The sequence below is a fragment of the Chenopodium album genome, chromosome 9 (genome assembly GCF_948465745.1).
Source record: "Chenopodium album chromosome 9, dcCheAlbu1.1, whole genome shotgun sequence".
In the NCBI taxonomy this organism is placed as follows: domain Eukaryota; kingdom Viridiplantae; phylum Streptophyta; class Magnoliopsida; order Caryophyllales; family Amaranthaceae; genus Chenopodium; species Chenopodium album.
This window is the reverse complement of record NC_137842.1, coordinates 63,557,273-63,574,639: the sequence shown is the minus strand read 5'-3', so window position 1 is coordinate 63,574,639 and position 17,367 is coordinate 63,557,273. Positions and strand designations below refer to the sequence as shown.

The 17,367-nt window shown below is 30.1% G+C and overlaps 1 protein-coding gene across 1 annotated transcript; it reads right to left on the bottom strand.

Annotated features, from left to right (window-relative positions):
* Positions 1 to 244: 244 nt before the first annotated feature.
* On the bottom strand, positions 245 to 4,239 carry LOC145560111 (cytochrome P450 734A1-like). Its single transcript, XM_081621374.1, has 5 exons — positions 3,893 to 4,239; positions 2,868 to 3,091; positions 2,423 to 2,664; positions 1,771 to 2,209; positions 245 to 962 (listed from the first exon to the last, which is right to left on the bottom strand). The coding sequence occupies exons 1-5, from the start codon at positions 4,191 to 4,193 to the stop codon at positions 537 to 539; spliced, it is 1,632 nt and encodes a 543-aa protein (XP_081477500.1). The 5' UTR covers positions 4,194 to 4,239; the 3' UTR covers positions 245 to 536.
* Positions 4,240 to 17,367: the final 13,128 nt, after the last annotated feature.

Genomic DNA, 17,367 nt, shown 5'->3' with positions numbered 1-17,367 from the left:
CTCTACATGTACCCCATTGAAGTGCGCTGATGGAGACGAAATTTGATTTTGATAATTGTATCTGTCCTCCTTTTGAACTCGTTTTTACCTCAAGGCTTACTTCCATCGTCGCTTGGATCAAAGTGGTGCATTGTCCTAACCGCTCACACCATAATTACTTATGAAATATGAACACTTCTTAAAATATTCTAAATTTATATGCATGAAAAGAGCCAAGTGCTCATATAACATAAACATTTTGTTATATATTACAAGGTGTCAGTCAGGAGCAAATGTATACAAATATATACTTAATTACATTGAGTGACACAAGAAGCATATCAAAAAAGGAAAAAAAAAAGTTAGTCCTACAACTAACAACTAATATTTTCACATAGGGTTAGTGTTTTGGCAAAAAAGTTAGCAAACCATCAAGACAAACCAAAAAAGGAATTAAGAAAATCAAAGAAAGGGAGTAAAAGGAGTAAAAATTATTTTGTTGGGTTTTCTCTGTATGCAGGACATAATTTATGTAGGTTAGGGTCGGATCTAGGATCCTACAAGCTCCGAAATATAATCGGAGCTCCGAATTGAGGGTAAAGGAGCATCAAAACGGTGGGTGCATGCTTATAATTGGGTGATATCTCAAATGTGAACTTTTGCAATATCATGGCTATAGCTAATTTGGCTTGTAACAATGCTAGGTTTTGCCCAATGCACTGGCGCCCCCCAAGGCCGAATGGCATAAAGGCGGTCGGGTGGGTGGCAGCCCGGGACACGCCTTGAGAGAAACGGGACGGGTTGAACTCCGATGCATCCGGGCCCCATATTGTGGTATCATGATGGACGGCTAATATTGGGACTAAGAGCTCGGTTTCTTCTTTAATGTTAATATCTCCCAGGTCTACTTGTGTTTTGGCTCGTCGAATTGTTGCTACTACTGGTGGATAGAGCCTTAAGACTTCAGATATTATCATTGATAGCTGCATGAATAAGAAAACATGTTATTCAATTGTACTTTGAGAGACAATGATTAAAGAAATAACACAAAATGCACATGAATTTTAAATTTCCTTGTCAAATTTGACATTATTTTACCGTAGTAGATTTTTTTTTTTTTTTTTTTTTTTTTGTCAAATTAATTATCTAATTAAATTACTTAAAATGTAAGCCATACTAAAAATAATTTAAGACAATGGCCATTGAAGAATAATCGTGAGAGGCAGAAACCCATACGATAAGCCAAGTGTGCCATTTTTATTTATATTTTATTTAATTTATTTTGTAAAAAAGACACACCCTAACTATTGACTTCTTATAATAACATTATCATATAGATATAACATACGAAATACTTGATAAAATCAAAATTGTAACATCAGCTTCGCAAAGCTAAGTAATATACTCGGAATATCCAACCTATCCACAAAATCAATCTCTTAATAAACTAATTATATAGGTGGGAAAAAAAAACTTGTATAAAAATTAGAGTTTAAGTACTTTTTTTTTTATTAAATACAATTACAATACTTTTAAATTTTTTGTTAACCAAATTACCAAATGACAAAGCACTAATAATATCGTACTCTTATCTAATTAAGGACTGTCCTTTTAATTTTGTTTTAAGCACTTTTATTTAATTAAAGGTTTTTTTTTTAAAAAAAAATGAAAATTGAAAAATGGTTATATTAATTTCTTCCTGGAATTAGACAAGAATATGCATGCGGACAAAAAGAAAAAGAGGAAATAAAATTAGTCGAAAAAAGAGCACTTTAAATTAGCACTACTTACCGTCTTTAGATTTGAAACATCATCTTTAGTTGGGATATCACGTGCTCCACACACCCTCATAACTTCCTCACGTGCCAATTGCTGCCATTGAGGGTGCATTGCTAAGAGTATACTTGTCCATATTAACAAATTTGAAGTTGTGTGTTTCCCAGCAAAAAAGAAACTCTTACACTCTTCTACTATATCATTATCTGTTATCTTTTTTTCACTTGTGTTTTTATTATTGTTATTACTCATGCTTGCTTCTATTAGTATCTCCAATAAATCCCTATGACATTCCTCTCCTTCTCCTCCGTCTCCGACTCTGACTCCGACTCCTTCTTCCTCCTCCTGTCGTCTTAATAGACTCTCTTTCCTCTGACTAATCAACTTCATTAATGATGCCTCGATCTCCCTGTCTAGTTTCCACGTCGTTCTGTTCCTCTTCGTTGGCAGGAATCTACGACGAAATAAAAAGGACAACAACAACAAAACGCGTCAATTCTCTTCCTATATTATATTATTAATAATAACAATAATTATTGTTAAGCGTGCTTGGCTGGGAGTATATCAGTCTTGTACAATACAGTACTGCTGCTACTGTATGTATATGTACGTTTTATACAGTAGCAGCAGTACTGTCGAGTACCAACAACATTTTTAATCTACATACCTTTGGCCAGGGAAGAAGACCTTTTGGAAGGACTCGGCGGCGAAGACGATTTGCTTAGCTTGTAATTGGTAGATCTTCTTGCCATCATCATAGCTAGCTCCAAAAATAGTCCTTGTAATAACCTCTTCTGTCAAATTTTGAAACCATTCTGAGACTTCCAGTTCAACCTTGCCCGAATTCGAAATCAAGGACCACTTGTCCAACATATGGGCCACACTCTTTCCCATTATGGGTATCATCATCTGCTCAACATTTACCATTTTTAACCATAAGTTTATTACATTTTTATGGGTTGTAATAAATGTAAATAAACATAGATATATCATATTTACATGATAGTATCTTTCTTGTTACAACAACTAAAATAAATAAATAACGTCGTCTTTTTAAATTTAAAAAATATATTCCGTGCATTAGCACTGGTACAATTCAGAGTGTAACTTACTTTAAGGTTTTCAAGATGAAAGATGGGTGAAATTGTCTTGCGACGATGAGCCCATACGTCGCCTTTAAGAGATACGAGACCATGACCTTCAAGTTTTTTTACAAGAGGATGAGACTCGTATTTTTCGTAGAATTCTGCTTTGGTAGATAAAATCTCTCTTATTTGACCCGGATCCGCTATGGTTAGCCTTGGGGTCGGTCCAAACCATATAAGGTAAGTTGCACCTATTTAAAAAAATCCAATAAAATGGTTAATTTTCATAACTTTTAACGAAATTATGGTGCAATTATCATTAATCATGTGAACTGTAATAATAATAATAATACTTTCTAATTAAGTTGTTATTAAAACATAGGAGAAAATTTATTATATGATCATGAATATGTGATGATAAAAAACTAGTTAGGAAATTAGGAAACATGAATAGAAGAGAGAGAAAGAGAATAATGTTATAATGAATTTATGATGAAAGTGAGAGGGTGGAAAGAAGACAGCTCAAAAACAGTTCCTATGTAGTACTTCCAAAACATGATCCATGAAAATTTTAATTTTTAATCAAATTAAATTAAAACACCCTTAAAATTTAACCCAATATACATTGCTTAGAATTAATTTTTAAAAAAATGTATGAAAAAATGGACAATTTTTTTGTATGCAAAGATGGGAACAAGGTGAAAAAAAAAGGAAATTGTAAAAAAAAAAAAAAAAAAGTTGGATGCAATAATAATTAGAATTTCATCATATTTTTCAGATCCTCCCAACCTTTCAAATCAAAAGTAAAATCAATTTTTTGGCATCTTTTGAATCAAAAGAAAAGAAAGATTTGTTTTCTTCCCTAGCCACCACTTGACAAAAACCATGACAAGCAAAACATGATCATACACACAAAACACAAAATTCTTGCTTTAGGGCGAGCAAGATATACACCTGTGCTCGCCAAAGAGCAGGAGGTTCAGATGTACGCAACCTTACTGACTGTTGGTATGAAACGTAAATTTATAAAATAAAAAGGGGGAATTACTTACCATAAAGTTTCTTCCAATGATGGTAGAAAGGAAGGACTCTAGGAAGAATATTATGAGAAAGAGTCATAGGTTGTGAAGAAGCTTTGAGCATCATTTCCACCAATTCTTTCATATTACCAATGAAGATATTATAAGGAGGCCCTTTAATTCCTTGATTTGAATAATGCTTTGCAACTTTTCTTGGTCTCCACCATAATTGTAACACTAATTTTGTTGCTATTGCTATTGTTACCAATACTACCACATTTACCCAAATACCCTTCATCATCATATTCTTACCATCTTCTTGATCAAAATCCATTTTTTTTCCTTCTTTAAATTCTAGAGAGAGAAAGTAGAGAGAGAAAGTGGAGGAGAGAAAGAATGAAGGTAGGAAGAAGAAATGTGTTTCTGTTTGTTTTATATAGAGAAGGCTAAAAGGGCCGCCATTAGAGTCAACTTGTGAGGGCAATTTTTGTAATTTATTTTATTTGTTAAAGATTTTGGGTGAAAAGACTAAAATACCCCCATTGTGTTTGTGGGGGGTTATTGATAGTTGCAAATTTTTTCCATAAATTCAGCACATCTCTTTTGCTGCGTGTTAGTAATTTAATTTACACTTGATTGCCATATGGAGAATTTTAAATTAATTATTATTCACATCGTATGAGATTTCTCCACCTTAATGACTAAAGAAAGTTGTACATAACATAATTAATGACTTTGATACCAACAATATTCTATATATAAATACCAGTAATTCATCTTTAGAAATTTATGACAAAATCACGCGTGATTTCGTTTTATTTAATACGTCCTCTTATTAATTAACGGTTTTATTTTGTTACATTTATGTAGCTTCTTATCCCTTCTTTTTTGGTTTTTTTGTTTGAGAAGTAGCTTCTTATTCATATCCTTCACTAATTGATATGACATTGTTTTGTATTCTAACGTTTTTTTCTTGTTGGTATCCTAATTTTTATGAGTTTTAAATGTACTTCCTCCATCTAATTTCATAATCAAATAATATAACCTCCAATAATATGATATTAATTCACAAAGATATTTTATTTTACAATAATTGTTATTTAATTACTACCATGTATTACCATTACCAACTCTGAAATTGATTAAGTAAATACAATGTATTTTGCAATGAGTTCATTCGTTATTAGATAATATGAAGAGAATTAGGAATATATAATCAAATCATTAATTTTTAATTACTCTTCATCCATCTAAAATTGTTTCATAATCAAATATAATAACCTCCAATAATTAAAGATTTGATATTAATTCACAAAGATCTGATATGAAGAGTATTTACTACTATGTTACCATTTATTTTTGATGCAACTATATTATGGAGTACCATTTATCAACATGAATTTGATTAAGTAAATACCATGTATTTGGTAATGAGATCATTAATCATTATTAAGTAAATAGTACTACGCATTAGGTAATGAGATTTTTTTTTTCACAAACACATACATTATATTAGGTAATGAGATTATAAATCATAATGGAGTTATTATAGGAAATAAAAAATACCGTTTTTATAGACAATTTTAAGATAGCTTAAATGAAATGTGACTATTTATTTTGAACAAATAAAGTACTCCGATTCGGCCGTTCTTAATAAAATAACCCACAAGTCATGACATATAGCAACATATATACCAAGGGAAAGAATTTTGAAGTGAGAATAGCACACCACGTTTGTGCCTACATTCTCTTGTCAAAGGTGTGGTATTAAGGAAAGGATGCTGACCAACTACCACGCAAGCACACATCAAAGGCATAATTGGAGGACACATAATAAGTAAATAATAAATGCAAATTTTGAAAAATTGTACAAGTAAAAGTATGGTCGTCATAAAATTTGTTGTAATGAACTAAAAGTTTAAAATAAGAGTCAGCCGTTTTATTCCATACATTTAAATATTATTATATACTTCTTTCGTTTTTAATAATTGCATAAACGGTTTATTAACGATAATCTAATGTACTCATTCGATCATGCATATCTTTACTTGTGCATTGTTAAACTTTTAAAAGTTGATGCTTTGAAATTAAATATATTGAGACACTTTCAATCAAGAATCAACAAGACATCACTCGACTATATTTTCTTTTATATACCGATAATAATTTATGGTAAAAATTCTTAAAATTTAATCCTAAAAAGACTAATGATGCAATTTTTTTTAACAGAAAAGTACCATAATTATGTAAATTAGTATACGTGGAAACTACAGATATGACGTGAAGAAAGTCATGAGCACATGTTTTACCACCATTTGACCATATATGCATGAAAGGTATGTGTAAACCGTTTTTGTTGGTGAAGTAGCAAATCCTGAAAGCGTTGGATAAAGTAAAAATTTAAAGTTTATTAATTTAAAATAAATATTAATTACACTAATCGATGTGTGATTTTAATATGCATTTTCAAATTAATATATTTTAAAGGGTTATCCAATATTTCGGGGATGTTCGATAGGAAGATTCATTTTTTTATTCTAATTTTGTTTGAGAGTTAGTAGATTATGAGAAGAAACCAAGAAAGATAGAAGTAAAAAGTGTTTGTAAGTCTTAAATGCAAGCTAATTAAGTTGCATAATCCTATGGGATGCGGTATCCAACTTTGATTTTGCATTTATGGCTTGCATTGTTTACTTCATTATGAAGATTTTCTTTATGATATTTTGCATTATTGATATTGATCAATATTTAATTTGTAAAAATAGCAAATTAAGAAAAAGTTACGAGTAGTTGGTTTTTGGTATCGTGACATCTGTAACAACAATAGGCTACTTGATGAGCTAAATTTTAGAAAGATTTTGGTTGGTCCAAATTTGAAAGACTTAAACTAGCTGGAAAATTATCCTACAACCGGGTTTTGGACTGCACCTACAACTAAGTGAGAGACTTCACTTCAAGTCCAAAGAGGTTCTATTAAAAAATCATATGCGAATAGGAGAAATAGCTCCGATTCTTAGTCTTATAAAGCATTCAATTACCTCTCTCATCTTTTATCATTAATTCATTATGAATACTTACGTGTAGTGGTAATGAAATCCCACATTGGAAGAATTCAAGAGTTACCACCACTATATAAGGCTAAGGGGCTAATTACGGCCCAGACCCGTATTTAACATTACGTATGTTGTTTATTTGGAAGTTTACACTTCAACAACATTAATTTGACACAAAATTGTCACGACACTCACAAACTATCAAAAATTTAAAGATCAGCCAAATTTAACTTGATAAAATGTTTTACTTGAACTATTGACCTTAACATAAATAAATGTATTATATTCTTTATATATTACTCCGTACGAAGTATATAAGTATATAACCTTATGTAACATAAAGATCAAACACACAGAATTATTAAATAAATACGTAGTTTTTAGAAAAATGTTTTTAATATTATAGTATATATAGAAATAATATTTCTTTATTTGTTCAATGGATTTTTACTCATCTCACATATTCAGTGGCAGATGCCCATAGTTTCTGCATGGCGGATGATGGCCATCAGCATTATACTCCTTGAAACGTCACAAACTCACTATACTATCATTTTTCATACCAAGTATTATAGTTATAATTATGACTGTTGTAAGTAAATTACGGAGTATTATTTTTCTTTTTAAGAAATTTTTTAGTGTGTACACAATTAGCTAGAATTGATCAATGTAAACTTGTAGTCTAATATGTATATGGCATCTACGGGACATAACGATAGCCATAGTCCATTATTATATATTACTCCATAGCAAATAAGACAACTCTTATTAGAACGTATTTTTATTCACTTTGATTTTCAATTATTCACTTAATTAAGAAAATATACGGTCAGCTAAGTTCTAAATAAGACAAGTTCAGGAAATATAAATGCCGAAAAGGTTGTTAATAGGCCTCTAGGTGCATTAAACTTATAAAGCATAAAGCTTTAAAATATATATATATATATATATATATATATATATATATATATATATATATATATATATATAACATTTCTTGAAAGAGATTAATTTCGTTTTACATTATACTACTTATATTTGTATATACATCACACTTAGTAATTTCAAGTCGTTTAGAAGTCACCCTTTTGTAAAATTGACATTGTACTACTTATAAGTTTAGTCACTATCAATATGGTGGAATTTGTTTAATACAACTTCCATTATTAATCATCAAAATGACAATACACAATAACTTCACAAGTTGTGTTGCATATATAGAGATATTACCATGAGTTTCACGCATTAGAAAATTCGTAATTTTCCTTAATTAAATTAATTAGTAAAATTTCTCAAATCCATGCCACGAGGATCCTCTTAAATTGTGGAATGGAGATGCAAAATGAGGAATGACCAATCTTTCATTAGTGAGTAGAAACACACCAATATCACTTATCATGACACATAATTAATAACCCTCTATACCTTTTTTTTTACATATAAATTGACCACCAACCTTATTCTACTAGAGCTAGGAAACATTATACACATGTCTTTTAATAATTAATCTAATATCAAACGAAATATTTTTTAAGAAATGATATGTTCTAGCTAATCTAAGGTGTGTAGTCTAGATCAAGATCCTACTTTGAATCATTTTTTTTTTGTTTTGGGGGGGTGGGGGGGTGTTGAGGGGTGGATGATTAAATCAAGACATTCAATTGTTCTAGGGTTGTAAGATCTTACTAAATTGCACAAATCATAATTAATTCACATAGCATGTCGTAAATCAATCTTGAGATTTAACCATTAACTTAAGTTTTTGGTTAACTTAGTTTTCAAACATATTAGAATCTTCGAATCTTATCCACTCCTCCTTTCAAAGTTGAATATTAAACACTAGGTATATGATGGGTCTATGCTACATCCATACTTTAAGTCTAACATTTATGTGGTTTGGAATAAGTTGTGCAAGATTATCAAAATTGAGATTTTTATTTATGATCCTTTTCAATATTTAATTGACAACTTAATATGAATTTCTTGGATATTGTAATCTTATTTATAGAACGGTAAATACATTAAACTTATGTATATATGAATAAGTCAAGTTTATAATCCTCATAAGTAAAATTTACTCCCTCCGTCCCTAAATTACATTCTTGTTTTCCTCTATTTCGTGAGGAATAAATGCTAGAAATAGGAATGTAATTTAGAGACGGAGGGAGTACTTTTAATCACAAATGGTCATCACATATATATTGTTTTAAGATTCTAATAGTTTTTTATCTTACGTACAAACATTAAGGTCTTACTAAGAATAAAGGTATATATATTACATTACATATTTTAGGTCAATAATTGTAGGACATGTATTGAAAATATGTTGGTGGGTATTGGGTAACTCACCTTAAGTTTGAATCTTACTACTTGGGAGTAGGGAGATTCAATTCCTTTATTTTCCCTCTCTACTCTCAAGCGTTGACTAGCAAAGCTGGACTGACTTAACATGTGATAGGTGACGATTCAGTAGGATATTTCATCGTACCTTAATTTAAAAAAATTGTATTGAAAGTATTTTACCAATCATGTTTATCCCTACCTACCTCTAGTTCCTTTGTATGTACAAGAGCCCAAAATCAACAAAGCTATGACTTTAAAATTTTGACTTATGAAAAGCTCTTAGAATTGCCTTAACACGGTTGTGCTTGTGCATGTACTCCAGCACAATAACTTGTGTACTCCATCATCGATCTAAAACCACTACTCTTTTTTGCCAACTAACATACATGATTGTGTCACTTCTTGTATACCTTATCTTCCAAAAAATTACACGTCTCACCCATTAGCTTCTTCTAGCAAGTCTTGCTTCATAACTAGGTTTCCAAGGTTATTCATGACTTATTTACCATTTTAGTCTTCTTGAATTGGGCTTGTACCCTAACGCAATAATCTTAGACACAGTGTCCGTACTGTTCATTGTGTGAGAAATATGTTGAATTTAATTTTAATTACAAACGTCAATTTCAACATCAGATGTAAAAACTTTTTCTTGGAATTACTTGGGTAAGAAAAGAAGAAATTTATAACTAATTTACGTTCACAATTAAACATGTGTTAAATTTATTAACATTTATCTATCCATCTATTCATCTATCTATTTAATTTTTTTTTGTGTCATTATGATACACAAACATTTTATGAGACACCAAAATCTTAAAAAAAAGGAGACAAAAAATAGTAGGACCAATGAAATATAAATACAAAGGTATGTAAAAGATGGGAATAGCATAGAAATAGGATGGGATGAAATATGATCGAGCATCCATTATGTCTATGCTTGTAAGATATACGAGTAGAGGGGGCACAATGGGAGTTGGGAGCCTTTTAATTTGGAAGGTTGCTCTTAAAATTTAGCACATGGGAACTACAAGTGGGTCTATACTTGTATATTTTTTTTATGCCATCTTTTCACGTTTCTTTCCTTTCCTTTTTTATCTTTTCCTTTTGCCCTACATGATTTTTTATTGTCACTACTCTTACAATATTTTGCAATCAAAGGTTAACTTTTTTATAAGCAAAGTGATAAGCCTCTTGTAGAGTGCTAGCTAGAGTAGGCCTATCACAAATCTTCATGCATGTGAGATCTTATTTTTTGTCACTAAGTGCAAATAATTTATATTTGCATAAAACTAATTATATTGTCACGAATTCAGGAATTTGTATTTTAGGGATTATTCTTAATGTATCACGCTGAATTAAATTGAATACTAGAATTTGTATATCAGATATATTAACTTTCTACTAACACTGTAATAAACGACTCAAAACGTTAACACTTATCCTTGGCTTGGTTTTAGGTTTATTTAGGATTTAATAAGTTAATTTAGGATTTTGGCTAGGTTAATAGTCTAATAAGGATAAAAGGAAGAGTTTAATTAAAGTGAATTTTATGAGCATGACTAGAAATGACTTGAAAGCCCCAAAGCAACAAGGTGTCCCACGCTAGGACACCGCCCCCAAATCTTTGTCCTAATAGTCCCAAGACATGTTGGGTCCATATTTGTTGAAGGGACCTTTTTATTATATTTGGATCCAAATTTATAATTTTCGTATTGAAATCCCCCAACTCCTGGATTTTGGTTTTGGGATGTGGGGCTTTCTCTTCTTTTTGTGGCTTCACATGCCATGTAGATTTAGATAAGCCAATTAATCTACCTTGTTTAATGATGTTTTGACATACTCTAAAACAAAAAGAGAGGGAATCAAAATCCAATTAGATCATCAAATCCCTTGTTTTCTCATACTTTCAAATTTATGTGCAAAACTATTAGTTGTACTTTAGGATGCTCTCACAATCATATGACATTATCCTAGATTTCTTTTAAGGATTAAGATTTGGAAATACTATTGATTATACACAATTTTTATTGATATAATTGATTGATAAGAAATGTAATTATAAAATTAAACACTTATGAATAAGTAGCTATTAACTTAGTACATGATCTTATCAAGAAATAAATTTTGAATTAAGAAGTTCTATGCAAAGAAAATATAAGATCGAGATGAGTATGATGAGTTATTTTTAATAAAATTTCAAGTTTGGTGTAGATAGTATACATAAATCAGTCTTGGTGATTTATATGATTTGTTTAAGAGGCATAAAAACTCTCTTTAATCCAATGATTACAAGTAAAAATTAGTATCGGAATAAAAGTCTGACTATGTACAAATCAAACTGAGTTTCTTCCTATATCCATTTGGTATAAAATAGAATAGGCAACTAATATCATGCAAGTCATACACTACTCATATGTGATGAGTTAATGAGTTTCTTCTTACAACTCCCAATCTAGGCCATCTTTGTCTTACAGGCTCAAAAGTTATAACACTCTCGACGAGTTCACTTTATACTTGTACTTATAACTTAAAGTCAAATGTCCCGTCTTGGAGTAATCATCTAGTTTTGCTGGACTGGTTTTTTGTGGTTTAAACAATATTTCAAATTATTTCAATATGTTATTCAATTCTTCAAATCTATCTATGGATTTTTCCCCCAAATTAATGATAAGGTCAAATGAGCCATGATCTTTTGTTCTAATACCAAGATTAAGTCTACTATGAACTTATACATAAACATCATAGGAGTATAGTATATGATCACCTACAAACCTAATAGGGTTCCATCATCTATTAAATTGAATGTTTCTTTTCATTATTTCATGCACATTTTTAGAGTATAGTTTATATGTACATATATTCTGTAAGAATGATGTATATATTCATACAATAGTTTATATGAGAGTCATTCTCCCCCTTTTGAAGAATTTTTAGAGTATAGCTTATTACTACATATATTTGCAATCCAAGCAATCACGTCGTTACAAAATATAAAGGCAACCTCTTTGAAGATAGATGTAATGTCATTGAACAATATTCACAACAAGATAAAAACTAGGGTTTAATCTAAAGTCTTATAAGTGTCACATCCAACGAAGTTGAAAACATGTTTAGTAACGGAAACATAGACTTCAATGCATAACAACGCTAGCTAAGATATTACTACAAACATTCTTAGGATGCTAGCTAAATTAGTGTTCTTTAAAAGATATGGACAGTAATTTAGATTAATTAAGGGATTAGGGATATTGTGAGAGTTTTTCACAATTGTAAATTGGTTAATTGAATGATGATGGTAAATGGTTTTTCCCCCTTTCATTCTATTAGTGGAGGAGCTAGAATTTTTCACATTACATCTCATTCACCATTTTTTTTAAAAAATTTTGCACCTTATATTTGTGTATATAAATCTTGTACGTGTATTTTACTCTCCCAATTCGTGATTCATTCTCCTCCTTTTGTGGAATTTTTGAAAAAAAAAAAAATATTAAATTCATAGTGTCTAGGCTATCAAAAAAAAAAAAAAAAAAAAAATAACAATCACGTTATAGTTTATTTAGAAACGTATGTATTGATTTTAAAGACAGATGTAAAATAGCTGAACAATATTCTCGTCACATATTATAAAGACATATATCTCTTTTCGAGAAATATATATAAAATCATCGAACATTATTCACGACAAGATTAAAATCAAGAATTGAAGCCAAGGGATTTAAACTTGGGACAAAATATGATCTTAAAAAATTATGACAAGCTATATATATTCCATAAATTCAGGTGCCAGGGAGTCAAATTAAATAGATGTCACAACCAACGCGGTGGAAAAACATGTATAGTAATGGAATTGAAATAGGATAGGGGCCATTGTTACTTACAGAAGCATATACGTACATATACATCTGTATTACAAGATTTTGTCCATCATTCATTTTTTAGCTGTCTAGTTGGTTGTTTTTGTCCATTGATATGACTCTCAACTACCAACAAACACAATTTAATTTTGAACTTTCTCAGGTATATCTAATTAGTGATAGATTTTACGTTCTTGTTAATCAAGGTTTAATGATTTAGATGTATTGCCGGTGAAGCTCTTTTAGTTGTCTCTTTTTGTTTGCTTCATGGATCGGGTATATATTGATAAAGAATATATTACATGGTATACTTTGTATATTTGTTTATTTTCCCATTTTATTTATGAAAGAGAAAATTCGTGAGGGCAGATATGAGTAATTCATTGGCAGAGACAACAAAAGGGGACGAAGAAAGTATATGGTAGCTTCCGCAACATTGACAAGGAGAATTAATTTAATAGTTATTAGACATGCATGTATGTACCTAGGTTTAGTTTGTTTGTGATTATAGTTTTCTAAGTACATTGGAGTTAATTAAAAGAGAGCAAAAACGGTTGAAATACTGATTTGATAATGTAGACGTGTAGTTCATTTTCATGGTAGGTCATAGAGACTTGGTGGTCGTATTCGACACATAATACTGTTGAGTTTGTTTGTGTCGAGTAAAATTTCAATGTGTCCTCCAATAGTTTTCAATAGGACCTTCTTAGCTAGGTCCTTCATCTTGTCGAATGAAGGCCTTATGAATACTAAAATTGCATCAAGATCTTAGCTAGCTAGGTCATTGGTTTTGAAATAATTTACAAATTTTTAATAGACTTTAATAGGCGGAGAGTGACTGTGTACAAGTTGTACATAGCAGGATACATCTTATAACCAATTGATAATAATAATAACGTAACGTAATGTTACAAATATGAGTTGAATGCGTTTCACTTTACAACTTTTTCATATACGACATATGTTAAAAGATACCAATTAGGTGTTTTTAGTGTACAAAAAGACAATTCTCTTCTAGTATTTGGCTTTAATACTATATTACAAATTGTGTTAATCATATAATAAAATAACCATTTATCTATTTGCTTGATGTTCTAAATAGTGTGGATATTACTAACCCACACATAATAATTGTTGTAGGAAAAAAGAAAGTAAAATACTTGTATATTGATAACCCTAAGTGATTGCTCATTTATACTCCATGGATATGTTCATATTTTTTTGTCCCATTGCTAAAATTTGGGTCAAATATTAAAACTTGACCATAAATTCTAGTTCTACAAAAGGTAATATTGCCATCTAAGATCTTGTTTGGTTCATCTTAGTGTATATTTAATTATTATCAACTTTTTATAACTTTTACGCATATGAAAATGGAGATACGACAAACGTTTTAACACGTGTATTAGAGATTATGAAAAATAAAATTGTGCGAAAATATAGTGATAGAGGGAGTATAAGATAATTATCCCACATCATACACTAACATGTGTCCATTGTCCCATTGTATTAGGCAATGACAATAACGATGCACCTATATCTAAAGAGGATCTTATTGAAATGTCACAAGTTGGGTATTCAATAATCATTCCAAAAGACATTCATTGGTAGGAAAAAGGACAAAGAAGTCTAAAACTCAATGATCTCATAAGATTCATAGAATATATGATCTGAGTTCGGTTTCATACTCAGGATAATACAACATGATGATATTCATATTTATAATATTGATAAAATTATAGCATTCGAACTCTATGACAAGTCATCTTATATTAAACACATCAACTAAATTAAGTTTATAATCTCTATTGTTTATATGATTAGATATTAACTATAAACTATGGCAAATAATTTGAAAGCTCAATAAGATTTAAGCAACCATTTTCATTACACTAGCAAATTATTACTATATATGTAGTAAATTTGCAATTCTAACGAGTATATGTACTATAATTTTGATTAAAGTTATTATTATTATTATTATTATTATTATTATTATTATTATTATTATTATTATTATTATTATTATTATTTTTTATTTATTTATTTATTTATTTATTTTTTTAAATAAGGTATTTGAATACCTAAAAAGTAGTTGAAGTTGAGCAGTAATTTTAAAAGTTGTCACTGTTATGAAGGATGCAAGAAATTGACAAAGAAGAACATTGATATTATGTAGTTCACTAAGGATGATTTGTAGCTAATTGCATAGACAGGTGAGAGGAGTGTTTAATGATGATGAAGAAAAAAGTACATACAAATACAGAAAATGTTAAATTTCGAAATAATATGAAATGGGCCTGGTTAACCCGAACAAGGAGGAGGAGAGTTTGGTCCACAAACTAGGCTTTGGAACTTCCATACTAAAACCAATTGGCAATAGTAGGAGTAACTCCTCAAGTCCTCAACCTTAAAAAGTGGAACCACCTCTCCTCTTTCTCCAATGTGGGACACTCACAAGTGGGATATAATGGGTTTCAACAGAAAAGCTACTAGCTTAATTGGTTAAACCCTAAGGAGTTTATATACTGCTCACAAAATATAAAACAAAATAAATCAAAGTTGGGCCAAAAATAATTTTATAACTCACCTAATTACAAACACCATAAGTTTTTAGGATGTTGCCCGACCCTGAATACCCATTGGCAGCCAGATGATAGTCTATTGAAAGGAGCTAAGTAATATGAGACTTATTGTACTACGTAATTAACGGTCACATTATCTAAGATTGCCTTTTTTTTTTTGTCTAACACGAGAAATACGTACATGCATACCTTTGATCGGTTTGAGCTATATACAAACCCCTCTATCCAAGTTAAGACAGTCACTCCATCATGTAAATGAACAACTACTCGTATTATTATGAGCTTTCAAATAGCATTTCAAAATTAAAATCTAGATATATCTCACAGTATTTTAGTCTAGTTTTTACAAGTTCAACACTTGAAATTGAATGGAAAGGATAAGAGATCATCAACCAACCTCACCAAGAGTCCAAGAGGTACTTAGCTTGCTTGGTTCGAGTGAGGTAAAATTATAGTAATGTTGCCTTTTATTTTGTTGTTTGTTTTGTCATATGATTGGTCACTTGTTGAGTTTTCCCATGAATATTTGTATCTCATTACTTTCAGGGACAACATAAGATTGCGATCTCGGGTTTTGCTCTAGATTGTAACAACTTCAACCTAGTACGTACTTTTAATTATTACTATAAATTAATATGAGAACATGAGGTCAACATATATATGAAAACTAAGAAAATGGGGATAAAAAAAGGTGACAGAATTAGTTATAAACTTGTACTTTCGGTATGAATAAAGATCATGCACTATGACGGAGGGAATGACGAAAAGGTCAATGGAATAATAATAAATCACAAAAATAAGCTAGGAACTACTATTGTCCTAAACTTTTCTGCCTCATATTATAATTCTATATATGGAAAAAAAAAAAAAAAAAAAACCGAACTTAAAGGTGGCAATTGTATTAACTTTTAATACGAGTAATTATACTATCAATTTTAGATTAATCACAATAGTAGTCTAGAAATTTAAATTAAGAAATGTGTATGATGGAGAATAAGAAGATTTTATAATATAAATTGAATGAAGTAGTTGAGTTATGTTTTAGTAGTTAGTTGGAGATAAGCGATTAGTGTGAAAAAGGAGACAATAATAAAAGGAGAGGTGCGCCAGCAGCGAGCAAAAGCAAATTTTAATAGATCCTTATCATGTAAGATATTGTTGCGATTATTACAAACAAGTGAAAAATACAAGTATAATTGTGGTTATTATGAATAGGAGGATACACAATTAATAATAATTAAAAAAATTCATTCAATAATTTCTTCTAAAAGTTATTTGAAAATTGACCACCTAATAGGGGTTGAAAACCTTTATGCCATATCTTGGTTGATTCAATGTGAAAAGAAGAAAGACTCAAAAATATAATGAAGTCAAAAGGAAGATATAAGGACTTTTATGGCTGCTACAACCAAAAGTATAAAAGCATTACACTGTCAAATTAAAAAAAATAAAAAAAAAATAAAAAAAAAATCATAAAATTAAATCAATATGAATCTAGTAGTACTGAAATTTCGTTGTTAAAGAATGCTTTATTGAGTTTATTGAGACATATTTATTATTCCTTAAATGCATTATGCATGTAAGGGGAAAAAGGGAAAAAATTATATATAGGGTTCCCTCCTCCCAACCCTAACGCAAGAGTTCATCATTAGGAAGTATATACAAGATTGTGC

Excerpts from the sequence above, each read along its gene's own strand:
- LOC145560111 (XM_081621374.1), bottom strand. The coding sequence starts at position 4,193 with ATGGATTTTGATCAAGAAGATGGTAAGAATATGATGATGAAGGGTATT. Across the intron at positions 3,092-3,892 it reads TCATTGGAAGAAACTTTATG|GTGCAACTTACCTTATATGG; the intron begins GTAAGTAATTCC and ends TTTTTTAAATAG. Across the intron at positions 2,665-2,867 it reads TTCATCTTGAAAACCTTAAA|ATGATGATACCCATAATGGG; the intron begins GTAAGTTACACT and ends AATGTTGAGCAG.